The following is a 27,876-nucleotide window of genomic DNA, read 5'->3' on the forward strand; positions in this document are numbered from 1 at the left end:
GCCGGGTCCCGAAAACGCCTATGCAACTACAGTAATGTAAAAGAATTCTGAAAATATGACTTCAAAAGGGGAAAAAACTAGTCCTGGGTGATATAAAGATCAAAACGAGTAAAAGCCCAGATACGTCAAAGTTCAAGACTAATGTGTATTCTTTAAAGAAGCATCAACAACATGATCAAAAACGTTTTTTCAACATACACAGATATCTACAAACCATTTGTAGATAAATTCAAACAGATGTTCATGTATCAAATGAACAGGGTACAATAAGATGATCACCTCACTGTACCGATGCGGTATATGCGGTAATACCAACCATTAGGAATGTTTGTAAGTAGATTCCAGTTTCTATAGTCATTTAGACTTTTTTCGCGCTGCATTTGCGTCACTTTTTGACGCAAGAGTGGCATAAACTCACAAAATCCGATTATATTTTGTAAATTTGTGCAGCTTTTGCGTCACAAAATGACGCAAATGCGGCGCAAAAAAGTACAAATATGGGCCTTAGTCCTTTCTCTGTTAATCTCGTAATCACTGTCCATTTGCACTCTGGGGGGCTCAAAACTACAGAAATGTCTCTGCCTCGTCAATTTGGCACAACTTGCTTGATCGGTGTATATCATCCAGACAATGTCTCTATTTTTTTTAAATGATCAACCAAAGGTGCTCCATCAGGATCACATTTGATCCTGCTTCAATGTTGTAAAATTAATACCTTTACCTTTTAAGAATTCTGTCCAATATATATACGAGGTCACATGGACACCATACTGTGAAATTGACATTTGAAGATTTACAGTTAGTAAATTATTTCAATAGATATTTCTTGTTGTCATGCTCAGATTTTAATCTCAATACGAAAGTTACAGGCTTTACAACTCTCGGATTTTAAATACTCCGGAATGGATGGAAGTCCCCATTGTGAAAGGATGGTTAGTGACGTCGGTACATGTAGCGTTGATCTTATCACAATGTCACAAATGTCCTTACCTCTTTTAAAACTAAAAGGGGGTTTCCTTGAAACGAATGTGTCATCATTAACAGGGTGCCAACGAGTAGTCACAATTCTCTTAACCCGAGTGCTTTCTGTACAAAAGATGCTTCTCACACCATCCAAACTGCATTGTATGAAATGCTATATAAATGTCACAGTCCAATGCAAAGTGCAAAATGCATAGTTGAGACAGTGTATAGAAATCTGCCTTCCCTAGCAATTCTTTCTCGGCCTCAGCCTTCTGTGACAGACTGCTCCAGGCTCAGCCTTCTGTGACTGTGTGCAAGGCCTAACTTTCATGGCAGGCTGTTTAAAGCTAAGTAGATCACACCCTCATAATACACTGTGTAGGGTCCAGTGTCCATATCAGGTGGTGTAGTGCTCACCCTCGTGATAATGCCCAGAGATCACCTTCTATATCAGAATGTGCAGAAGTCAGTGCCCTGTAAGACATTGTTTAGGTCACTGCTTTCCATGACGGACTAAGACTGAGCAACCCATGACAGAGAGTTTGCAGGGAAGAGACTATGGGGCATATTTAGGATAAGTGGTGCTGCACACAGTGGAGAGTCACTTTTCTTGCACCCTGTAACGCCCCCCTACCGCCACCATATGTGCGCCGTATTTAAAATACAGTGCACCATGGCGCAGGGAAGGGGGCAATAGTGTCATTTTTTATGGCGCTATTGATGTACTCAATATTTTGGCACTACTCCTGCAGAGTACATAGGGGCCCATTGTAAGCAATTGTGTGTCCCCTTTTAATGTCTGCTCTGAGCAGGCGTTAAAAGTGCCGAAGAAAATGATGCAAGTAAATCTCCTAGGTGTCCTTGCGCCATTCTTTGGCCCCTCTAATCGGGGAATGCCCCTTTGCATACTTTATGCCTGGAGCAGGCATAATGTACCGCAAAGGGTTACAAAGTGGCACAATGCAAGCATTGTGGCACTTTGCAAATATAGTGCAGGGATTTTAGCCTTGTTGGCCCACATTAGCATTTTAAAAAATGATGCTAATGTGGTGCAAGGAGGTAATCGGGGCTCTTAAATATGCCCCTACATGTCAAAGTGTTCAGGACATCCTGTGAGAGTTTACGTAGGGCTAAGGCTCGAGTGACAGTGGGCAGGACCTAGCTTCCACAGTAAGCAATGTAGTGTTCAACCGCCTGTGACAATGTACAGAGTTGAGCTTTTTGCGTCAGTGTGCAGGGTCCACATTATGTCTCAGTCTCATGATGAAATGTCTGGGTACTGGCCCTGGGCTTTAAGAGCATTGCTTAGGTTTATTTGCAAACTTCCTCAAGGTTCAAGCATTTGTGTTAGGGTGCAAAGCTAAGTGAACATCTGAAGACTTTGGCTGTTGTGACAAGCTGCCTGAACAGGATGTGCAGTGCCTGGATTCATGCCACGTGGCGTGTGCAGATTGGTTTGTGTTGTAAATGTGTGTGGCGTTCTGTCTCCTCTGCCAGGGTGTGCAAGATTTGAACTCCTGTGTCAGGCTGTGTGTGGTGAAGCCACAAGTGTCCGAACGTGTGTCACCTGGTATCCTATGCCATGGCACACGGCGCCCCTCTGCTAGGGTGAGTGAGTACTGTCTGCTATTAACAGCCTTTCATTAAATGGACTGCTCCCCTTTTGTGCAATAGCATCAAAACTTAAAATGTTTGGGCTAGAACGTTCATCTCCATAGTCAAAGCATTTGGGACAGGCTTCTTGGAGTGTTGTGCCTTTGGTGCACTCTTATCTCTGCTGCTTGTGCTAGCATGTACAGGAGATCCTCTGCACAAGGCGGTAAGGTTAAGGCCTTTATTGCCTATAAGTGCACCCCAAATACTACGGAATGCACTGTTTACTTATCAGTAAATTTCAATACTCCAGATTCAGGTCTTCCACGTCACAGTCCTCGCTGGGTGATACTTTCAATCTCTGGCTCAGTGTATGCAAAGCAAACTAAAATCCTACTACCAATATGTCACACTTCCCCTTCCTGTATCACAGAGAGTTTCATATGTCCCTCTTTCTGAGCATAGTGAGGCGAGGACTATGGAGGATGTTTTCTTCTCCCTCCACATCTTTCTGAAATCCTCCATCTGCTTATCTCACACCATTGCTTTCTTCTTCAGGACCAGCTTTTCACTCTGTCCTTTATATATACCCTTTCGTTAGTACAAGATATGAAGGGGACCCAACCAGTTCTGGCAGCAAATATTGACCAGGATCCATTCCAGCATCAGTGAAATATGCTGAATTTGTTACAGTGTAATTTGCTGACACTAGGTCTCACTCAGCAGCATCCACGATTTGTTTGCTTTCCTTTCAGAGCTGAAACCTGTAGCATACTGGGGGTAGGAGTGGCGGCTCTCATATTCACTTCCAGCTGGGGTCAACATAAAGGTCACTTAAAGGCCATCAGCCTTCCTTTTGATGAAATCTCACCCTGGCTGGGAGCTATCTGGAGCCTAAAATCTAGCGGCCAATGAAATGAAGGGAAAAAAAAGTCTTGTTATCACTTCTTAAGTGCTTAACTGAAGCTATGATTTGGAGGCAAGTTTTTGACTTTGTTCGGCCACTGTATGTAAGAGAAATGTAAAACTGTAAGAGCATCAGAGGTATCTCTTTGTATGAGTAATGACACAAGCAATAATTTAAATAGTACTTTAATACTGCACAGGCACAATTTACATGTGACCACTATTCTGTGTGCTTTGCAGAGAGGGCAAAGATTGGATTGCAAGTAACTTATACGCCTTAAAGGCACACTGGCCGGCACTGTGAGAATCTCATACTGTTTTCAGTCGAAGAACTCATCCTAAGCAGCCACCCGCAATCTGAACTCACGTAGACACTTGGAGGTGACTCTGTTTGAAATGTGCACAATACAAGAGTCATATGTTTATGAAAATAAACTTATAGATACACACCTAAAAAGGCAAATACTGTCAGGAAATGAAAGATTTCATGAAGGTAATATGTAAACAGATGCTGCCACGGATCACCTTAGGATTTTTTACATGCATTACTAAGAAATAAATCCATACTTTTATCTTAAAATTTAAGGAAATGAACATAGGTCCCATTAGTGACCCATTTCAAAGTTACTTTTAAGACCTGACACACTTCAGGGTGGGTGATAGGTATAAAGGTGCTGCACAGCCTAATAGGACTGCAGAGATCAGCAGTAAAAAGTGATTGCTAATGATGAAGGGAAATGGAATATAATGGGGAAAGAGGAGAGATGACGGGGTCATCAGACTTGAAGGAGCATTAGAGTTGAGATGTTGAGGGAGGGTATCACTAAAAGGTGTTGGGAAAGGAGTGCTTTTGCCATTCTGCTCCAAAATTCTTGCTTTCATTTGGTCCCCAAACCAACCCATCTGCTTCTTTCCAACACTGGGAGCTTTAATCTGGTCTGTGCTGCCACACAAAGGCAACAGTGTAGGTCCTGTATAACATTTGGGGCCATATTTATACTTTTTGACGCACTGTTGCCACTGGCCAACGTCATTCCAATGCGCCATGCAGGCACCTTATTTATGGAATGACGTTAGCCGGCGCTGCGGACTGGTACGCGTGAAAACAAATGACTCACACCAGGCAACGCCGGCGTATGGGAAAATGGGGGTTGTGCGTCAAACAATGGTGCAAGTCAGGTCTGAGGCAAAAATCAGGCCTCACACCGGACTTGCGCCATTTTTTTTTACGCCCAACATCCACTGAAACGACTCCTGTCTTAGCAAAGACAGGAGTCATGCCCCCTTACCCAATGGCCATGCCCAGGGGACTTATGTCCCCTAGGCATGGTCATTGGGCATAGTGGCATGTAGGGGGGCCCAAATCAGGCCCCCCTATGCCACTTACAAAAACGGAAAAAAATACTTACCAGAACTTACCTCTACTTCCCTGGGATGGGTCCCTCCATCCTTGGGTGTCCTCCTGGGGTGGGCAAGGGTGGCAGAGGGTGTCCCTGGGGGCAGGGGAGGGCACCTCTGGGCTCCTTCCGAGCCCACAGGTTCCTTAACGTCTGCCCTGACCCAGGCGTCAAAAAACTGCACCCATCAGGCTGTGCGCCGTTTTTTAAGGCCCACCCCCTCCTGTGCGTCAAAATGACGCCAGAGTATAAATAAGGCGCACAGGCCTTAAAGTCATTTTTTGGAAGGGAACACCTACCTTGCATATAATTAACGCAAGGCAGATTCCCCCTTCCAAAAAATGACGCACATGGTGGGATTTTGACGTCCGCGGGGTCGGGCGTCAAAGTATAAATATGGGGCAGAGTTTGCGCCGAATGTGCGTCAAAATTCTTGACGCACATTCGGGGCAAGCAGAGTATAAATATGCCCCTTGGTGTCAGAATACGTTTTCATGTTGAAGGACTTTTGGGCTGGAGGGCAGGCAAATCATCAGAATAAGTGACTATCTCCTTTCTGGCCTTCTTACATTTTAACTAGAAGCAGTGGACTTCTTGTTGTACTGTGATAACCCTTCCAGCTTGTCACACCAGTTGTGCTGGAATTCTTTTAATTCTGAAGTGGTTTCTTTATATATGTATCATTGTGTGGTGTTCACCCTGTGAGATTCATTAAATATACTATTTTAGGAGTCACTTTTCTTAGAGTTTCTACATTTCGGGACTTGGGCTTAATTTAGATGGGTTACAGTCTGCTCTTGTAAAGTTCATTCATCAATGCCAGGCTTAGATTTGTGGTGAAAGAAGTGCCATTTAGAAGGTCATAGAGGGGACCAATTTTCAAAATCGGTAATTGTTAATAGAATTTGGACATGATTGTAGAAGTGCCTAGGTGCCCATTGAAACTCCTCCCACTATACGCATATTCGACAGAAATTAGAATTATGGTTGGAATGTTTCCTGAAGGGTGTTTTTGCATACTTTGATGTTGTGATGTTTTGATGTTGATGTCTGTGTTGGGATGAACTCAGGCTTAAACTTGGACAGCTTTGGGCTTAGGATTGGTCTCAAAATCTGGCAACACTGCATGAGAATGCTAGAACAGGTCTGCATGGCAACCTGTGCATTGTGCTTCCTGTTGCTAAAGCAGGCTCAGAGATGTGCAGTTGCACTGGGGGAGGCCTGCTCAGCAGAAACATCCAGATCACTAGTAAGGAGAAAATGAGCTTGCTTAGCGGACGTTAATAAACGTATCACTTACCTCGCAGTTGGTATACTCCTGCAAGAAAAAGAAAAACAGTAAGAGTCTATGACAGCATCCCTATTTATATGATTTAGGAAGGGGAAGAAGAACATTGTTATAATGAAAAGAGATCAATGGTTCTTTAGAATCACGCTTTATTCTCATCTCCACTTCTATATGTAATTACATGTTGCTACCTTAAAAAATTACAACTAAATTACAACAAACATGCTGGTAGTAGGATTTTGGTTTGCGTTGTATACTTTCTATCAGAGATTGACAACCACCAAAAATGAACATGGAGGTACTGCAGGGCACTCTATCCGAACAGTGCCTGCTTGTCTCACACTGGGAGCCGTGTTTTGGTTTTCAATTTTCTATCTGCTGTGAATTCTTATGCAGTTTTTTCTGGGTCTTTGAGAATTTTCAATAATTAAGTGGTTATCTGTATTTATACCTCTTTGCAGCATAAACATATCACAGGGCTGTTTATTTTATGGCACTAACAAAGAGTTAGACTGAAAAGGAAGATTGCAAAGGAGCATATCACCAATGCTTTAAAGAAGGGTATGACACTGCTGGGAAGTGAGAGACATGAGCAGCTTATGGGTCAGACATACCCATAAATACTCCTTAGTTTAGGCACCAGAAAAATATGCTCAATCCTAAACTGGAGGAGAGACAAACAGCCAAAGGAAGAATTTGGAAAGATTGAGGAGAGATCCTGACAGCACAAGGAAATGCCTGTGAATTTCCTCCTATCTCCCTGCTTAGGTATCACGTTTTTGATGTGCACATGTGTGGCATTTACATGTTTTAGTGCTCCTATGCATGAAATTTCATTGGTTCTGCCTCAGGCACACAAGGCAGCCAAAGTAGGCAGGAGACTAGTGACCACTGCCTGGATCTCTCGGGATGTGACTTGGTGCATCACAGTGCAGAGACATTTGCTGTTCTTGTGTGTGAGTGCTGCTGCCTTATCCGAGCTATGGACAGGGACGTAGCTCCATGGGGGTTATTTGAGGTGCTATCCCTCCCTAATTAGTTGAGTACAAGCACTTCAGTTGAGTAATGTGAAGTATCTGTTGCATTTCACCTGGGATTTTTACATGCCCACATTGACCAAAACACACCTACACTCTATCTATGTTTAGAATGCCTTGAAAAATGTTGCTTAGTTTGAAAAATATTGTTTCAAGTATCCCCAAACAATCCACACTCCTCTCTCTTTCTACTACACCCAAGCGCACATCACATCTTGCTTCTCATATAATGTGTTTTAGCAAGATGTCCCAGCGTATTTGTTGGGAAATAAGACACTCACTCCCCCCAGTCATATTGACCAAGACATGGTCTTGATTATGGAGGGCTCAGCTCCCTGTGTGCACATAGCTTTAGCCGAACGGCTCAGCACACCACACACACTTGGTAATGTGATAATAAAAGAAGCGTTTTCAATGCAGTGGGTCTCACATTTGCTGGAGTTAGAGCTATTAGCATTGTAAAGTCCTAACTGGACTTTTCTTGCCACATAACTTAAAAATGTAAAGTACAACAGTTGACATAAGTGAGCCAATTTAAAGCACCACGGCCACCATGAGCGTGTGCAAGAAGGAAAGACACAAAAGGCAAAAGAGGTTCACGCGCATTCAAACGTATCGGCAAACGTGCAATTATCCATGTTACAGGGCTGAACGCCCAGGCGGTAACAAAACTGTCCTAGGGAGGGACAAACGTAAAGCATTTACCAATAATAACAAAGGATTTTTGAAAGGCAAACCCATGAACGAACGATACTGATGGGCGTGGTTAAAAGCCTACAGACAGATTACAACAGTCAGAGCTGCACCCACCGTTCGAGCCCTGGCTGTGCCGTGCCCATGGCAACCTCACCTCTAGTCTGCCCCTGATCGAGGATCTCTACTGCAGGGTGACAAGCTCCATCAGGTATCAGTGAGCAGAGTGCCTAGAGCAATAAGGGACAGACAAGAGGAGCTTGATTTGCGAGACTAACAATTCAGTACGGTGATGGGAACACCGACACTGAAATGCGTTAAATTAACCCTTGATGCATGGCACTTGGCAGGACTGTCCTTGCTCTCCATGCAGGATAGAGTGATGCAGAAAGGTTAAGGGTTCCTAAATTCAGATCGCAAACAAGGATGGAATATTCTTAAAACTCCGAGCTTCTGGAAGCCAATGGACAGACCCTGGGCGTCACGTTTTTGGAGCTTGTTTACCTTCTAGCAACAGTGATGTGCCCCAAAAGAACAACACATTGCAGAACGAGTGATGAAAATGTCCAGAAGCTAATATAATGCTTAACACGATTCATCCTGTTTCTAAGCGCTCTTGGTATTGAAATGACCAGCAAAAACTGAAAATGTGTGGCTCTTCTCGCAATGCTTTGTCTCCCTCAGATGTCAAAGCAGTGAAATTGCAGGCATTTAAAAAACACAGGAAATCATTTTAGCCAGTTTCCCCAATCTGCTTGTTATTGACGAAGTTGTTATCACTAAAAGGAGGAAAACTTCTCGGTATCTCTTTGAGAGCCTTAGCCCTTTTCGACCCCTGTGATAGTCTATGTAGGGCTAGACCTAAAGTGCAGGGCTTAGCGTGCTTACCAGTACACGTGTGAGTGTTTACATTTATATAGTGCCTGTGAGACATAAGTACCCTCAAGCCGTTGTTCATCTGAGATGGTGTGAACAGGACGGGAGGCAGAACGAGAAGAGAGAAAGGGCCTTTCAGTAGTGACCCAAAGACGGTGTTTGTTTCTATCTTTTACAAAGAATCGCACGATCTCTCTTTTTAACGGATTTTTAAGCAACGTCCTCATTTTGACTGCAAGTCTCTCGAAAGTGGGCCTACTACAAGCAGGTGCACAGTACTTGTCAGCACCCCAGTCAAACACCTAATCACAAGGTGAAGCCTCTCAGAGGCAATCCTGTCCTGCCCCGGCAGGCAGAGCAACCCATGCCAGACCTGTAAAACATGGGCAGACTTCTTTATTTTAAGTAGCTGATCTGACGTCTGCACTTCAGAGATTATGTTTGCAGCGTAGAAATCAAGAACCAGAAAACTCGCTCCAGGTGCCATCACAAGTCTATTGCTTAGGGATCGAACAGGCTGAATGGGGAATCCGCTTCCTAAGAGTAAGGAAATAATTTTTCACCCCTTGGCGGGCCTGTGGAGCCAAGTACAAGATTTGTGTGGTGTATATTTTGAGCTCTTAACTTCTTCCTCAGATATAAGGAGAGCGCCATCAGGCCTTGCAAGACCTCGGAGGTGCATTTGGCAAAACAATGGTCTCAATCTAGGTTCTGATCAGCTAGAGCTGATGATTTCTCATTGAGACTTAGCTCGTGAGAAGCCCGGAATCAAATTCAAGGCCTAGTTCAGGTCATCGTGGAGAGAGATAATCCTATCATCAGCACGTGACTGCAGAGTGAGGGTACAGCCTTCAATCTCACAAGTCACAAGTGTCAATCCATGCATGTCACATGGAGTGTAACCTCATGTTTCACTCACCCACAGACCTAGGCCCATGTTTATACTTTTTCTGGTTTGTGTCAAAAAATTTACCGCCGGCTAACGCCATTCCTACGCACCATGCGGGCGCCTTATTTAAGGATTGACGTTAGCCGACGCTGCAGGCTGGTCAGAGTAAAAAAAAAAAATGACTCAAACCAGGCAGAGCTAGCGTAGGGGAAAATGGGGGTTGCACGTCAAAAAATGTTGCACGTCAGGTTTGAGTAAAAAATCATGGCTCATCCCGGACTTGCGCCATTTTTTGACGCACAACCCTCATTGAAATGACTCCTGTCTTAGCAAAGACAGGAGTCATACCCCCTTGCCCAATGGCCATGCCCAGGGGACTTCTGTCCCCTGGACATGGCCATTGGGCACAGTCGCATGTAGGGGGCCCAAATTAGGCCCCCCATGCCACTTTAAAAAATAAATAAATAATACTTACCACAACTTACCTGTTCTTACCTGGGATGGGTCCCCCCATCCATGGGTGTTCTCCTGGGAAGGGCGAGGGTGGCAGGGAATGTGTCCCTGGGGGCAGGGAAGGGCACCTCTGGACTGCTTCCATGGTCTGAGACCATAGAAGTGAGCCCACAGGTCCCTTAACGCCTGCCCTCACCCAGACATTAAAAAACGGCACACATCAGGCTGTGCGCTGTTTTTTAAGGCCCGCCCCCTCCCGTGCGTCAAAATGACGCCGGTACATGTAGCGTTGCTCTTATTATAAATGCCCTTACCCCTTTTTAAACTAAAAGGGGGTTTCCTTGAAACGAATGTGTCATCATTAACAGGGTGCCAACGAGTGGTCACAATTCTCTTAACCTGAGTGCTTTCTGTACAAAAAGATGTTTCTCATACCATCTAAACTGCATTGTATGAAGTTCTATATAAATGTCACAGTACAATACAAAGTGCAAAATGCATAGTTCAGAGACGGTGAATAGAAATCTGCCTTCCCTAGCAATTCTGTCTTGCCCTCAGCCTTCTGTGACAGAATGCTCCAGGCTCAGCCTTCTGTGACTGTGTGCAAGGCCTAACTTTCATGGCAGGCTGTGTAAAGCTAAGTAGATCACACCCTCATAATACACTGTGTAGGGACCAGTGTCCATATCAAGTGGTGTAGTGCTCACCCTCATGTGATAATGCCCAGAGATCACCTTATATATCAGAATATGCAGAAGTCAGTGCCCTGTAAGACATTGTTTTGGTCACTGCTTTCCATGACGGACTAAGACTGAGCAACCCATGACAGAGAGTTTGCAGGGAAGAGACTATGGGGCATATTTAGGATAAGTGGTGCTGCACACAGTGGAGAGTCACTTTTCTTGCACCCTTTAATGCCCCCCAAACCGCCACCATATGTGCGCCGTATTTAAAATACAGTGAACCATGGCGCAGGGAAGGGAGCAATAGTGTCATTTGTTATGACGCTATTGATGTACTCTGCAGGAGTAGCGCCAATATTTTGGAACTACTCCTGCAGAGTACATATGGGCCCATTGTAAGCAATTGTGTGTCCCCTTTTAATGCCTGCTCTGAGCAGGCGTTAAAAGTGCCGAAGAAAATGATGCAAGTAAATCTCCTAGATGTCCTTGCGCCATTCTTTGGCCCCTCTAATGGGGGAATGCCCCTTTGCATACATTATGCCTGGTACAGGCATAATGTACCACAAAGGGTTAAAAAGTGGCGCAATGCAAGCATTGTGGCACTTTGCAAATATAGTGCAGGGATTTTAGCCTTGTTGGCCCACATTAGCATAAATAAATTATGCCAATGTGGTGCAAGGAGGCAATCGGGGCTCTTAAATATGCCCCTACATGTCAAAGTGTTCAGGGCATCCTGTGAGAGTTTACGTAGGGCTAAGGCTCGAGTGACAGTGGGCAGGACCTAGCTTCCACAGTAAGCAATGTAGTGTTCAACCGCCTGTGACAATGTACAGAGTTTAGCTTTTTGCGTCAGTGTGCAGGGTCCACCTTATGTCTCAGTCTCATGATGAAATGTCTGGGTACTGGCCCTTGGCTTTAAGAGCATTGCTTAGGTTTATTTGCAAACTTCCTCAAGGTTCAAGCATTTGTGTGAGGGTGCAAAGCTAAGTGAACATCTGAAGACTTTGGCTGCTGTGACAAGCTGCCTGAACAGGATGGGCAGTGCCTGGATTCCTGCCACGTGGCGTGTGCAGATTGGTTTGTGTTGTAAATGTGTGTGGCGTTCTGTCTCCTCTGCCAGGGTATGCAAGATTTGAACTCCTGTGTCAGGCTGTGTATGGTGAAGCCACAAGTGTCCGAACGTGCGTCACCTGGCATCCTATGCCATGGCACACGGCGCCCCTCTGCTAGGGTGAGTGAGTACTGTCTGCTATTAACAGCCTTTCATTAAATGGACTGCTCCCCTTTTGTGCAATAGCATCAAAACTTAAAATGTTTGGGCTAGAACGTTCATCTCCATAGTCAAAGCATTTGGGACAGACTTCTTGGAGTGTTGTGCCTTTGGTGCACTCTTAGCTCTGCTGCTTGTGCTAGCATGTACAGGAGATCCTCTGCACAAGGCGGTAAGGTTAAGGCCTGTTTTGCCTATAAGTGCACCCCAAGTACTAGGGAATGCACTGTTTACTTATCAGTACATTTCAATACTCCAGATTCAGGTCTTCGACGTCGCAGTCCTCGCTGGGTGATACTTTCAATCTCTGGCTCAGTGTATGCAAAGCAAACTAAAATCCTACTACCAATATGTCACACTTCCCCTTCCTGTATCACAGAGTTTCATATGTCCCTCTTTCTGAGCATAGTGAGGCGAGGACTATGGAGGATGTTTTCTTCTCCCTCCACATCTTTCTGAAATCCTCCATCTGCTTATCTCACACCATTGCTTTCTTCTTCAGGACCAGCTTTTCACTCTGTCCTTTATATATACCCTTTCGTTAGTACAAGATATGAAGGGGACCCAACCAGTTCTGGCAGCAAATATTGACCAGGATCCATTCCAGCATCAGTGAAATATGCAGAATTTGTCCCAGTGTAATTTGCTGACACTAGGTCTCACTCAGCAGCATCCACGATTTGTTTGCTTTCCTTTCAGAGCTGAAACCTGTAGCATACTGGGGGTAGGAGTGGCGGCTCTCATATTCACTTCCAGCTGGGGTCAACATAAAGGTCACTTAAAGGCCATCAGCCTTCCTTTTGATGAAATCTCACCAAGGCTGGGAGCTATCTGGAGCCTAAAATCTAGCGGCCAATGAAATGAAGGGAAAAAAAGTCTTGTTATCACTTCTTAAGTGCTTAACTGAAGCTATGATTTGGAGGCAAGTTTTTGACTTTGTTCGGTCACTGTATGTAAGAGAAATGTAAGAACTGTAAGAGCATCAGAGGTATCTCTTTGTATGAGTAATGACACTAGCAATAATTTAAATAGTACTTTAATACTGCACAGGCACAATTTACATGTGACCACTATTCTGTGTGCTTTGCAGAGAGGGCAAAGATTGGATGTGCAAGTAATTTATACGCCTTGAAGGCACACTGGCCGGCACTGTGAGAATCTCATACTGTTTTCAGTCGCAGAACTCATCCTAAGCACCCACCCGCAATCTGAACTCACGTAGACACTTGGAGGTGACTCTGTTCGAAATGTGCACAATACAAGAGACATATGTTTATGAAAATAAACTTACAGATGCACACCTAAAAAAAGCAAATACTGTCAGGAAATGAAAGATGTCATGAAGGTAATATGTAAACCAATGCTGCCAGGGATCACCTTATGATTTTTTACATGCATTACTAAGAAATAAATCCAGGCTTTTATCTTACAATTTAAGGATATGAACATAGGTCCCATTAGGGACCCATTTCAAAGTTACTTTTAAGACCTGACGCACTTAAAGTCCAGGGTGGGTGATAGGTGTAAAGGTGCTGCACAGCCTAATAGGACTGCACAGATCAGCAGTAAAAAGTGATTGGGACAACGCTAATGATGAAGGGAAATGGAATAGAATGGGAAAAGAGGAGAGATGACGGGGTCATCAGACTTGAAGGAGCATTAGAGTTGAGATGTTGAGGGAGAGTGTCACTAAAAGGTGTTGGGAAAGGAGTGCTTTTGCCATTCTGCTCCAAAAGTCTTGCTTTCATTTGGTCCCCAAACCAACCCATCTGCTTCTTTCCAACACTGGGAGCTTTAATCTGGTCTGTGCTGCCACACAAAGGCAACAGTGTAGGTCCTGTATAACATTTGGTGTCAGAATACGTTTTCATGTTGAAGGACTTTTGGGCTGGAGGGCAGGCAACTCGTCAGAATAAGTGACTATCTCCTTTCTGGCCTTCTTACATTTTAACTAGAAGCAGTGGGCTTCTTGTTGTACTGTGATAACCCTTCCAGCTTGTCACACCAGTTGTGCTGGAATTCTTTTAATTCTGAAGTAGTTTCTTTATATATGTATCATTGTGTGGTGTTCAACATGTGAGATCCATTAAATATATTTTTTTAGGAGCCACTTTACTTAAGAGTTTCAACATTTCGGGGCTTGGGCTTAATTTAGATGGGTTACAGTCTGCTCTTGTAAAGTTCATTCATCAGTGCCAGGTTTAGATTTGTGGTGAAAGAAGTGCCATTTAGAAGGTCACAGAGGGGACCAATTTTTAAAATCGGTAATTGTTAATAGAATTTGGACATGATTGTAGAAGTGCCTAGGTGCCCATTGAAACTCCTCCCACTATATGCATATTCAACAGAAATTAGAATTATGGTTGGAATGCTTCCTGAAGGGTGTTTTTGCATATTTCGATGTTGTAACTGTGAGCTGGTTTTTGGGCTGATATAAGTCTGTGTTGGGATGAACTCAGGCTTACACTTGGACAGCTTTGGGCTTAGGATTGGTCTCAAAATCTGGCAACACTGCATGAGAATGCTAGAACAGGTCTGCATGGCAACCTGTGCATTGTGCTTCCTGTTGCTAAAGCAGGCTCAGAGATGTGCAGTTGCACTGGGGGAGGCCTGCTCAGCGGAAACATCCAGATCACTAGTAAGGAGAAAATGAGTTTGCTTAGCGGAGGTTAATAAACTTATCACTTACCTCACAGTTGGTATACTCCTGCAAGAAAAAGAAAAACAGTAAGAGACTATGACAGCATCCCTATTTAAATGATTTAGTAAGGGGAAGATGAACATGCTGGTAGTAGGATTTTGGTTTGCTTTGTATACTTTCTATCAGAGATTGACAACCTCCAAAAATGAACATGGAGGTACTGCAGGGCATTCTATCTGAACAGTGCCTTCTTGTCTCACACTGGAAGCCGTGTTTTGGTTTTCAATTTTCTATCTGCTGTGAACTCTGATGCAGTTTTTTCTGGGTCTTTGAGAATTTTCAATAATTAAGTGGTTATAAGTATTTATACCTATTTGCAGCATAAAAATATCGCAGGACTGTTTTTTTTATGGCACTAATAAAGATTTAGACTGAAAAGGAAGATTGCAAAGGAGCATATCACCAATGCTTTAAAGAAGGGTATGACACTGCTGGGAAGTGAGAGACATGAGCTGCTTATGGGTCAGACATACCCATAAATACTCCTTAGTTTAGGCACCAGAAAAATATGCACAATCCTAAAATGGAGGAGAGACAAATAGCCAAAGGAAGAATTTGAAAAGAATGAGGAGAGATCCTGACAGCACAAGGAAATGCCTGTGAATTTCCTCCTATCTCCCTGCTTAGGTGTCACGTTTTTGACGTGCACATGTGTGGCATTTACATGTTTTAGTGCTCCTATGCATGACATTTCATTGGTTCTGGCTCAGGCACACAAGGCAGCCAAAGTAGGCAGAGACTAGTGACCACTGCCTGGATCTCTCGGGATGTGACTTGGTGCATCACAGTGCAGAGACATTTGCTGTTCTTGAGTGTGAGTGCTGCTGCCTTATCCGAGCTATGGACAGGGACGTAGCTCCATGGGGGTTATTTGAGGTTCTATCCCTCCCTAATTAGTTGAGTACAAGCACTTCAGTTAAGTAATGTGAAGTATCTGTTGCATTTCACCTGGGATTTTTACATGCCCACATTGACCAAAACACACCTACACTGTATCTATGTTTAGAATGCCTTGAAAAATGTTGCTTAGTTTGAAAAATATTGTTTTAAGTACCCCCAAACAATCCACACTCCTCTCTCTTTCTACTACCCCCTAAGCGCACATCACATCTTGCTTCTCATATAATGTGTTTGAGCAAGATGTCCCAGCGTGATTGTTGGGAAATAAGACACTCACTCCCCCCAGTCATATTGACCAAGCTATGGTCTTGATTATGGAGGGCTCAGCTCCCTGTGTGTACATAGCTTTAGCCGAACGGCTCAGCACACCACACACACTTGGTAATGTGCTAATAAAAGAAGCGTTTGCAATGCAGTGGGTCTCACATTTGCTTGAGTTAGAGCTATTAGCATTGTAAAGTCCTAACTGGACTTTTTTTCTTGCCACATAACTTAAAAATGTAAAGTACAACAGTTGACATAAGTGAGCCAATTTAAAGCACCACGGCCACCATGAACGTGTGCGAGAAGGAAAGACACAAAAGGAAAAAGAAGTTCACTCGCACTAAAACGTATCGGCAAACGTGCAATTATCCATGTAACAGGGTTGAAGGCCCAGGCGGTAACAAAACTGTCCCAGGGAGGGACAAACGTAAAGCATTTACCAATAATAACAAAGGGTTTTTTAAAGGCAAACCCATGAACGAGCGATACTGATGGGTGCGGTTAAAAGCCTACAGACAGATTACAACAGTCAGAGCTGGTCCCACCTTTCGAGCCCTGGCTGTGCCGTGCCCATGGCAACCTCACCTCTAGTCTGCCCCTGATCGAGGATCCCTACTGCAGGGTGACAAGCTCCATCAGGTATCAGTGAGCAGAGTGCCTAGAGCAATAAGGGACAGACAAGAGGAGCTTGATTTGCGAGACTTTAACAATTCCGGGCCATATTTAAACTTTTTGACGCACAACTGCACCAACACAGTTGTGCGTCAAAAATTTTACCGCCGGCTAACGCCATTCCAACGTGCCAATGCGGGCGCCTTATTTATGGAATGACGTTAGCTGCCGCTGCGGACTGGTACACGTAAAAAAAAAATGACACACACCAGGCAGCGCCGGCGTATGGGAAAATGGGGGTTGTGCGTCAAAAAACGGTGCAAGTCAGGTCTGAGGCAAAAATCAGCCCTCAAACCGGACTTGCGCCATTTTTATTTACGCCCAACCTCCATTGACATGACTCCTGTTGTAGCAAAGACAGGAGTCATGCCCCCTTGCCCAATGGCCATGCCCAGGGGACTTATATCCCCTGGGCATGGTCATTGGGCATAGTGGCATGTAGGGGGCCCCAAATCAGGCCCCCCTATGCCACTTAAAAAAATTAAAAAAAATACTTACCAGAATTTACCTTTCCTTCCCTGGGATGGGTCCCTCCATCCTTGGGTGTCCTCCTGGGGTGGCCAAGGGTGGCAGGGGGTGTCCCTGGGGGCAGGGGAGGGCACCTCTGGGCTTCCCCCGAGCCCACAGGTCCCTTAACGCCTGCCCTGGCCCAGGCGTTAAAAAACGGCACCTATCAGGCTGTACGCCGTTTTTTAAGGCCCACCCCCTCCTGTGCGTCAAAATGACACCAGAGTATAAATAAGGCGCACAGGCCTTAAAGTCATTTTTTGGAAGGGAACGCCTACCTTGCATATAATTAATGCAAGGCAGGTTCTCCCTTCCAAAAAATGACGCACATGGTGGGATTTTGACGTCCGCGGGGTCGGGCGTCAAAGTATAAATACGGGGCAGGGTTTGCGCCGAATGTGCGTCAAACTTTTTGACGCACATTCAGCGCAAGCAGAGTATAAATATGCCCCTCAGTACGGTGATGGGAACACCGACACTGAAATGCGTTAAATTAACCCCTGATGCATGGCACTTGACAGGACTGCCCTTGCTCTCCATGCAGGATAGAGTGATGCAGAAAGGTTAAGGGTTCCTAAATGCACATCGCAAACAAGGATGGAATATTCTTAAAACTCCGAGCTTCTGGAAGCCAATGGACAGACCCTGGGCGTCACAGGCTGCATGCTGACATTTTCATTACCTTCATTTTTGGAGCTTGTTTACCTTCTAGTGAAGTGCCCCCGAAAGAACAACACATTGCAGAACGAATGATGTAAATGTTCAGAAGCTAATATAATGCTTAACACAGTTCTTCCTGTTTCTAAGCGCTCTAGGTATTGAAATGACCAGCAAAAACTGAAAATGTGTGGCTCTTCTCGCAATGCCTTGTCTCCCTCAGATGTCAAAGCAGTGAAATTGCAGGCATTTAAAAAACACAGGAACTCATTTTAGCCAGTTTCCCCAATCTGCTAACGCCATTCCTACGCACCATGCGGGCACCTTATTTAAGGATTGACGTTAGCTGGCGCTGCAGGCTGGTCAGAGTAAAAAAAAAAAAAAAAAAAATGACCCAAAGACAGGCAGCGCCAGCGTAGGGGAAAATGGGGGTTGCACGTCAGAAAATGGTGCCACTCAGGTTTGATTAAAAAATCATGGCTCAAACCGGACTTGCACCATTTTTTGACACACAACCCCCATTGAAATGACTCCTGTCTTAGCAAAGACAGGAGTCATGCCCCCTTGCCATTGAGCACAATGGCATGTAGGGGGGCTCAAATTAGGCCCCCCTATGCCACTTTAAAAAATAAATAAATAATACTTACCACAACTTACCTCTACTTACCTGGGATAGGGTCCCCCCATCCATGGGTGTTCTCCTGGGGAGGGCGAGGGCAGCAGGGAAGGTGCCCCTGGGGGCACAGAAGGGCAACTCTGAACTGCTTCCATGGTCTGAGACATGGAAGTATGTCCACAGGCCCCTTAACACCTGCCCTCACCCAGGCGTTAAAAAACAGCGCACATCAGGCTGTGTGCCTTTTTTTAAGGCCCGCCCCCTCCTGTGCGTCCAAATGACGCAGGAGTACAAATAAGGCGCACAGGCCTTAAAGTAATTTTTTGTACGGGAACGCCTACCTTGCATGTCATTAATGCAAGGCAGTTTCCCGCATCCAAAAAATGACGCACACTGAGGTTTTTTGACATCCGCTGGGTCAGGCCTCATAGTTTAAATATGGGGCAAGGTTTGTGCCGAATGTGTGTCAAAATTTGTGACGCACATTCGGCACAAACAGAGTATAAATATATCCCTTAAGGTCCAGTAAGGGCCATTTATCCCCTTGACCCTTCTGGGTTCGATACAACATAAGGATTGGTGATGATAACATCCATTTGTCAAGCAACTAAAGACATTTTAGCGAGCAATGTGTGCATCATCATCATAATTATTATTCATTTTTGTTACTGATACCATTATTTTTAGTATTATTTGTGGAACCCATTCCTCGACCGGCTTTGAAGTGACTGGCCTGCTGTGACATGGTGTCGCTGCTATAGCGTCCAGCACAGGTCCAGATTAATGTGATGGGCAGTGCATGCTGACACCTAGAACCACCTAGAATTTAAAGCCTTTGGGCCCCGATTTATACTTTTTGACGCAAACCTGCGCTTGCGCAGGTTTGCGTCAAAAAGTTTAACACCGGCAACCACCATTCCCAGATGCCAGCCGGGCGTCATATTTAAGGAATGACACGAGCCAGCACAAAGACCCGGTTAGCATAAAAATAAATGAAGCTAACTGGACAGTGGAGGCGTAGGGAAGAATGGCGTTTGTGCGTCAAAGAATGGTGCACATCAGGTTAGCGTAAAAAATATTTACTCTAACCTGACTAGCGTCATTTTCTGACGCACAACCCCCATGCACATGACTCCTGTCTTAGCAAGGACAGGAGTTATGCCCCCCTGCCCAATGGTGATGCTCAGGGGACATCTGTCCCCAGGGCATGGCCACTGGGCACAGTGCCTTGTAGGGGGACCCAAGTTAGGCCCCCAATGGCACTAGAAATACTTACCTGGACCTACCTTGGATGGGTTACCCCATCCTTGGGTGTCCTCCAGGGGGTGGGTGCCAGGGGGGTGTCCCTGGGTGCAGGGAAGGGCACCTGTGGACTGCTTCCATGGTCTCTGACCATGGAAGTGAGCCCACAGGTCTCCTAACGCCTGCCCTGACCCAGGCGTTAAATAATGGCGCTAAACAGCCTCAGTGCCATTATTTAAGGCCCTCCTCCTCCCGTGTGTCATTTTTGCACGGGAAGATGAATAAGGCGCAAATGCCTTAAAGTCATTTTTTGCCCGGGAACGCCTACCTTGCATCTCATTGACACAAGGTAGGTTTCTACAGTAAAAAATGATGGAAACTCCACAACTTTTACGCTAGATGGGTCTAGCGCCAAAGTATAAATATTGAGCAAAGTTCGTACCGGATTTGTGTAAAAAAAATGACGCAAATCTGGCGCAAACGGACTATAAATATGCCCCTTGGTTCGGTAGGAGTCATTCAGACCTTATGGATCCCTGCCCACTAACACTTCACTGTGGGGAGAATCCTCTTCCACCAGTTCTCTGCAGTTCTAGGTTGGGACTCCCTCATGGTTCCCTCTGTCTAGGTTTCGGTTCTACCTCAGATGATGACAAGTAAACATCTGTTCAATGTTGCATTTTTTCAGTAAACATTTTTGATTTGCTTTGTAAATATGTCAGTCCAGGCTTGAAAAACTCTTTCTTTTTCCTTAGTTCAATCGTCCTTATGGTGTCCAAGGGAAGACTCCTCTCGAAAGGGCCATGGACAAAAGTCCTGGAAAAGCTCGGAGCACAAAAGGATGTGAAGTTAAAAGGTATGTGTATGTTCCACTATGAAACCACACCATGGGAAGAGGAGGATGGGCAGTGCATGGAGGTGGAGCTGTGCAAGTAAGGGAAGATGATCATGGATGGGAAGCGGCGTGTGGAAAAGGAGCAATGCATGCAGAGGGAGATGGGAGATGTGCATGGAGGGGGAGCCTCCTATGGGTTGCTTTTCTGCAACTCCTGTAATACTTCCTGGTGGTTTAACAGTGCCTCTATTAGATTGCTCTTTCTTGCTTCTGCTTAGACTCCATGTAATACTCTCTTATTTGACAGTGCCTCTGATGGGTTCTCTCTTTGTTGCTTCTGGGTGAGCTCTAAATACCCCAATGAACCACCTTGATGGTAGTTTCCATCTATGGTACCGCCTGTCCAAAAGATGGTTTGTAATTGCATGCATGACTGCATCTGTTCTCAGACTCTCTGCAACACCAATGTGTATGCACTGGGACACTCAGAACATTCTTTATCGTTCTTTACCAGCCAAATCAACAAACCTCACACACAACTCCAACATGTCCCATATAGGGCAAACCACAAACATCTTTCAATCATGCACTCCAGGAGCCTAATGCAAATTGGGATGCTTAATAATGTCACTTAGAGACATGAAGTGCTAGATTCATAATGAAATCAGACAACCCAGGAAAGTATGTTAGTCCTTGCAAGTGATCTGGAAAGTGCTCTGTAGATACAAATACAATGCAATTAAATACCATACAATGCAATACAAAATAGTCCAATACACTAGTGGTGTCAGCAGGTGCATAAGTTTATACAAGTGAGACGTTCGAAGGACCCCTGTGAGTCGTGATCGCCAATCCTCACTATAGTACACTAACCGTTGCAACAATAAAAGAAAACTCTGCAGTGAACCATTATTTTACACCATTTTCAGTAATAAAAAAAATAGAGTTATCTGCTTTGAATCCATAAATATTTCTCCTTTCAACAGAATGTACACACTGGAGCAGCATAATTCAATGTCAAATATCAATGTCAAAGGGGCCCTCAGCGCACTGCTCATGGCTACACTGGCAGGGGTCTGATCCTCACCTTGATAAGCTTTCTGCCCACCTTACTTAGGAGACTGAGAACATATTGAGTAAAGAATATTTGAAAACTTTACATGTCAAAATATTGTTAAACGTAACATCTTTCTCATTTTCAGATAAAATGGCTTTTGTTGGATTCAAAGGAAACTTCCGTCCCACTTGGAGTAAGCTGCTCACCGACATGGATGCCATTAAGATATTCCAAGCTGTCCCGATCCCCCTGGTGAGGATGAAGGCGTTGTGAAAATGAGCTCGCGGGCTCGATCAGTAACTACTGCCGGCTGTAGGAAGGACTACAGACTATGCCCACGCTGACGGAACCCTAGGCCTTACGGTCTGTGGTGAACAGAGCCCGCCTCCCCCACGTTATGCTGATCCCAGGTGGACTGCTCCACATTTTCAAAGTCTGCCTGTATTGGGCAGAATATGGCAGTTTTTCTGAGCCTAACAACTCCAGACTGTGTCAGTTTCTGAGATATTTTGCATTGGGGCAAACACAACCCTTTCTCCAAGGTTGGCGGCCACAGCAAGACTGTCTTCTGGCTCAGACGTCATGACTTAAGTGGACTGCCCTGGAGTTGTTCTGCAGTGGCGGAATCTTTTTTCTCTGACACCGACCAGGCCTAGTAGACTGGGCCAGATGTACCAGGTCTGCATTTGGCAGACCTAGTCAGCTTCCTTTACACACTGTGTTCCTTTGTTGTGCATTGTAAATATATGTATACTGGACGTGAGACAGAAAGCATTGCGGGTACCCTGCTGCGATGGTAGGTGCTGTCTCCAAGATTAGACTGACATATTTAGGACAAATGTGACTCTATCTGTGGTTAGTTGTGGAACTGTTTTACACACTGGCTCTACTGTGCACTCCTCATTTGCTATTGTGCATTATTCTGAAAACATATACAGCCCCTAAAGATTGCTGCGAGCTTCTCGAACACACTACAAACACCGAGAGCCTGATACCCAAAACCTTTTTATTTGGTCTCTTTCTCCCTTGCATGTGGAGTAAGAAACACGCTTTATAAACCCGGCCTTTAGAGCGTCCTATTTACTACATGTGATGTGTATGAGAAGGCCTAGAATATATTACAAATTATTGTTTTTTGTGTATCTCTGTTGCATACACTGCCTCAAACTTCTGCCCCATCATCCTTCACTTGAGCTTAGACTCGCAGATAGCGTGGCCCGCCGTCAAGAGAGTAGCATTAGGCTCAAGGTCGAGCAGGCTAAAACATCATCATCTAATTACACCTACGGAAAGTCCGCACCTAAAAAAGATGTGTTAAATCTTGTACAGAGCAACGTTGCACTTTGTAGGATTGATGGTGGCTGTTTCCCTCCTCTAGAGCCGCACTCATTAGGGGTGTGATGGAGGTTGTTTACCTACACAGGAGCTGCACCCTGTAGGGATGTGATGGAGGTTGTTTATCTTCACATGAGCTGCACCCTGTAGGGATGTGATGGAGGTCGTTTATCTGCATAGGAGCTGCACCCTGTAGGGATGTGATGGAGGTTGTTCACCTGCACAGGAGCTGCACCCTGTAGGGATGTGATGGAGGTTGTTTACCTGCACAGGAGCTGCACTCTATAGGGATGTGATGGAGGTTGTTTACCTGCACAGGAGCTGCACCCTGTAGGGATGTGATGGAGGTTGTTTATCTTCACATGAGCTGCACCCTGTATGGATGTGATGGAGGTTGTTTACCTGCACAGGAGCTGCACCCTGTAGGGATGTGATGGAGGTTGTTCACCTGCACAGGAGCTGCACCCTGTAGGGATGTGATGGAGGTTGTTTACCTGCAAAGGAACTGCACCCTGTAGGGATGTGATGGAGGTTGTTTATCTTCACATGAGCTGCACCCTGTAGGGATGTGATGGAGGTTGTTTATCTTCACATGAGCTGCACCCTGTAGGGATGTGATGGAGGTTGTTTATCTTCACATGAGCTGCACCCTGTAGGGATGTGATGGAGGTTGTTTCCCTCCTGTAGAGCTGCGCTCTGTAGGGGAGTAATGGAGGTTGTTTTCCATTGCAGGTGTTGAACTCTGTAGAGATGTGATAGCGGCGGCTTCCTTCTGCAAGAGCTGTAATCAGAATCTTTGACACCCCTCACCCCATACATGTAGAATGTCATATTTTTAAGCGAATAAGGGAGAAAGACACTGAAGCTAGCACCGAAGACCGAACCCTTCTATCATTCGACTGAATAGCACAGAAGGACCTAACATTGCATCCGAAGATCAGAATGTGGTCCACATTAGAGAAAATGGGAGCAATGTGCTGAAATTATGAAAGTCCAGCATCAGAGTCATCCGACACAAGGTCATCTCTGCATGCCATTCCTATAAAAAAAGACATACCATGAGGAAAGAGGCTTGGACCTGGAATGGTCTCATTTCTCATATGCAAAATCCACCATAACTATTGTCCCTTTGGGCTTTCAAAAAAATGTCACAATAGAAGCACACCACACAGTTGTAAACTCTTTACAGGAAGCAGCAGAACTCACAATTCAATAGGAGCACACACTTTCGCTATGCAACATACTCGTGGCTTTAACCAAGTATCACTGATTCTGTTTTGTTCTGCCTAATCTTTAAACATCTCCCTGTCCAACTCAGCTTCTCAGTCAAATATCCAGATAATATACTAAGGCCCTCATTTACTAAAGCTTTGATTGAGTGCTCTTGTGACACAATGTGATGCAGAAGGCAGCATCTATTTACTAACCATTTTAAAGGCCCACATGCTTAATACTAACTTTCATTGTGTTGCAAAAGTACCTACGCCGTAGACCAAGACTATTAGTGAGGTCCCTGAATTGGGAAAGAAAGCACACTGCACAGTTTCCTGGAAAATAGCCTTAAAGTTCAAATTCCTACGTGAATTAAAACGGAATAGCTCACACACTGAATGTGTGCTATGAAGAACATTACTCCTTGTTAGCGCATGGTTCAAAGAGTTGTTATTTTTTTATACAAAGTCAGGTGTGGCTTAGTAGATTGGGCTTTGCGTCAAAACCCATGGGTATTTATGCTGATCCATCGAAGTAACACCCCAAACACACCCTTGATGCAAAGCAATGAAAAGCAGTGCAAAGTGCTTTTAGGACTGAGAAAATGGCACATTTCAGTGCAAAATGAATTTTTGTTCTGAAGAATAAGAGGCATATTTATGAGCCCCTAGCACCACCTTTCGCCACATTAGCATAACATTATTTTTTACTTTAATGTGGCCCAACGAGGCCGAAATCCTCGCATGCATTGTGCCACTCTGTAACCCTCTGCGCTACATTATGCCTGCGCCAGGCATAATGTATACAAAGGGGGCGTTCCCCCATTAGTGGGGCTGAAAAAAATGACGCAAGGAAATCTATGAGATTTCCTTGCACCATTTTTTATGGCACTTTTAATGCCTGCTCAGAGCAGGCATTAAAAGGGGGCTTCCATTATTTAGAATGGGCCCCTAGTTACTCTGCAGGGTTAGTGCCAACATTTTGGCACTACTCCTGCAGAGTACATCAATAGCATCACATTGAATGACGCTATTGCGCCCCCACCCTGCACCATGGTGCGCTGTATTTTAAATACGACGCACACGTGGCAGTGGAGAGGCACAGGGAAAGGGGCGCTGCACTCAGTGTAGCGAAGCTTTCCAGAAATCTGCCTCTAAATACCATGCGCCACTTTGCACTGTGTGCGGACACAGGGCCTTAGTCAATCTGGGCCCCAATATATCATCAGACTACAAATAATACATTGCTAGTTCACTATAAACAGGTATCATATCTTAACACACATCTCCTGAACGCCGCATATACCCTCAGAGCTACTTAAAACCAGTCAGATATAATAGGGCGCCCATATGGCTTTAGTCGAAACTTAAGCACAATACTTACTCGCATATGGCAGGTAATGAATACAAAAATATTTTAAAAACTATGAAGCAGTTAGCGATGCCCAGGTTACAAGCAAAACCTCCAAAGTTAGGAAATGCGAGGTTTAACTTAGAAGTGTAACCTATAGCTCCCTCGCCCACCAATGCCCAGTAAAGGAAGCTATGCCAAATGTAGCACATGTAGGGACTACAGCTGGTCAACCTGTGCTCCAATAGGACCCTGGTTTGTTACCCACTTAAACTTAAGCAAAAAGCATTCACTAGGAACATTTTGCTGCTAAGACTTTGCATCAAACCTCTCTGCCTTCCTCCAAAAAAAGATAAAAACCCATACTTATGCTTTCGAAGGTCCCTAAAATTAAAAGACTTAAAAAAGTAGCAAAAAATATTCCTTTAACACACAAAACCATGCCCATATTGCACCAAATGATTTGCCTTTTACAAATTAGAGGTTAGATATAGGCATCAATTATTTCAAGAAAACTTTATGGTATTTTGAAAGTGCTGAAGTTCCAAGAAATGAACAATGGTTTTCAGCATGGATTACTGTTCTGGTGCACACTGCGGATTTCTTCTATTTTAAGTAGAATCTCAGCAACCTGTCAGTGCCTTATAATTCAGTGGGACTATCCTCACTCGGTTGTCCGCGATCTCGCAGTGCCACCAATGCCACTATTGCAGCATACTAGGTCTACGCTAGTCTCTTCCTATTCCCAGTAACAAATTAATCATCAAAGTGGATACTTCAGTTTCCTTATTTGAGTGTAGTGTGTGCTTGCTCGACCATAGACTACTACATTTTTTCAAAGCTGTTCCACACCATCCAAAAATCCCTGGATTTACATCTAGCCAACGTCAAGGTGAGGTATATAGAGAAGGCCGACTGTAGAGCAAATGGAAACAAAGCCATTGCTCAAAAGCCACTTCCACAGAGGGATGGCAATAGCGCTCGGTCTCTGTTTCCTAGCCAGCATCATTACTTCACAACAGAAATGTAGTCACATGTCCTAGACTGCCAATCAAGTCTTGAATGGCACAGTAGTTTTTTTTATTTTCTTAAAGTTGAAATTCAAAATCCCATTGTTCAAGTGCCAACTTTGGCTGATGGCCTGGAAAGGACGATGCCAGCTAAATGCATGCAACTTAAGGTATTCCTCAAGAGAAGGGAAATATCTTTACTGGCAATTTGTGTTAAACATTCGTGTGCCCTCTTTTTCTTATACATGTGCTCCACTTACGCTCACATTATTCTTGTGTAGTGTGCTCTAATGCGACCTCCCGCATTAGCTCTACGTTACTGTCAATGTTTTCGCAGGTTTTGTTTTTTCTAATTGGCGGTAGTCCCTTTTGTAACAGTCCTCCAAATGTCTGCTGTCTTTATCTATGTTACTCAGTGGAGAAAAGTCTCTCTCCTATACGTATTCTGGCTATTTGTGATATACAAATAGCTATTTCCAATTACCTAAATGGTAAAAAAGAGATTTTAATTATTGATAAAATAAGTAATTCTGACAGAACTCCCTAGGCCACCTCTTATGGTTTGTTTTAGAGGCTTTGAACAGCCAAAGATTTGAAGCTTGCACGTAAAATGAAAACATGCAATTTATCCTCAAAGAGACTGCTTATGTGTCAATGAAAATACTACCTGTTCACTGATTGGTAATCTAATGTTGGTTATGGCATCCTATCAATGTTTACTCTGAAACAACTGCTCTGAGTGTTCGAAATTGGCAATGCATATACCAGTGTGCCATATAGTACATGTAGATTTAATTATTTTCTGTTAAGGCACGATTTTCAAATGAACCAGAAAGTTGATATGTTATAATTATTCATTTAGTCACTATGCCAGATGGCACACAACTAACAGAATACGTTAACAGGTAACAGCACCAAAAAAGTGCAGGTATAAGAATTTGAAATCTTTTCAATAAGTGCAATGCTTGCCTTTTCCCATTGCCGAAATAGCTGGTACTTTTTCGGAATAAGATGTAAAGTACTGTATAATGATTTTAAAGTAAGAAATATTTCTAATAGATGACAGAATTTAAAAGAATATATTTTCTATTTATTTATTGTAATTACACTCATGAAACAACAACACATGACTCAAAAGAGTTGCACAGAGTTTATGATACCCTGAGCTATTAAAGGTGTTGGCAGGCAGCCCTCTCTGGTAGCCCACTTTGCACTTACCTGTCCCCTCACCTGCAGACTATAGGACCAGAATGTTGATCCTCACTGAAAACTCAAGCTCTCAGAGAGCATGCTTGGTTTGAATACTCCTTACTTAAAGCAGAAGAGACTAAAAGTTATTGGTTGTCTAGACTCATACTTACCATTTATCACAATAAATATGGAAAGCAGTTTGAGACAGTGATTGTTTTATTACGTTTTTCAATGTATGTGGGATTATCACACTTGATGTTCTTGTGGAGTACTGTGTTA

General features: G+C 44.2%; 1 protein-coding gene across 1 annotated transcript in view; it reads left to right on the top strand.

The window, feature by feature from the left end:
- Positions 1-27,800, top strand: part of CEMIP (cell migration inducing hyaluronidase 1) — an 899,136-nt gene extending 871,336 nt beyond the window's left edge. The window contains exons 28-29 of the mRNA XM_069223002.1: positions 20,363-20,463; positions 21,645-27,800. Of these exons, the coding sequence (XP_069079103.1) occupies positions 20,363-20,463; positions 21,645-21,772 (229 nt within the window). The 3' untranslated portion in view covers positions 21,773-27,800. The remainder of the gene's footprint in view (positions 1-20,362; positions 20,464-21,644) is intronic.
- Positions 27,801-27,876: the final 76 nt, after the last annotated feature.

Source organism: Pleurodeles waltl, chromosome 3_1 (genome assembly GCF_031143425.1).
Source record: "Pleurodeles waltl isolate 20211129_DDA chromosome 3_1, aPleWal1.hap1.20221129, whole genome shotgun sequence".
NCBI lineage: Eukaryota > Metazoa > Chordata > Amphibia > Caudata > Salamandridae > Pleurodeles > Pleurodeles waltl.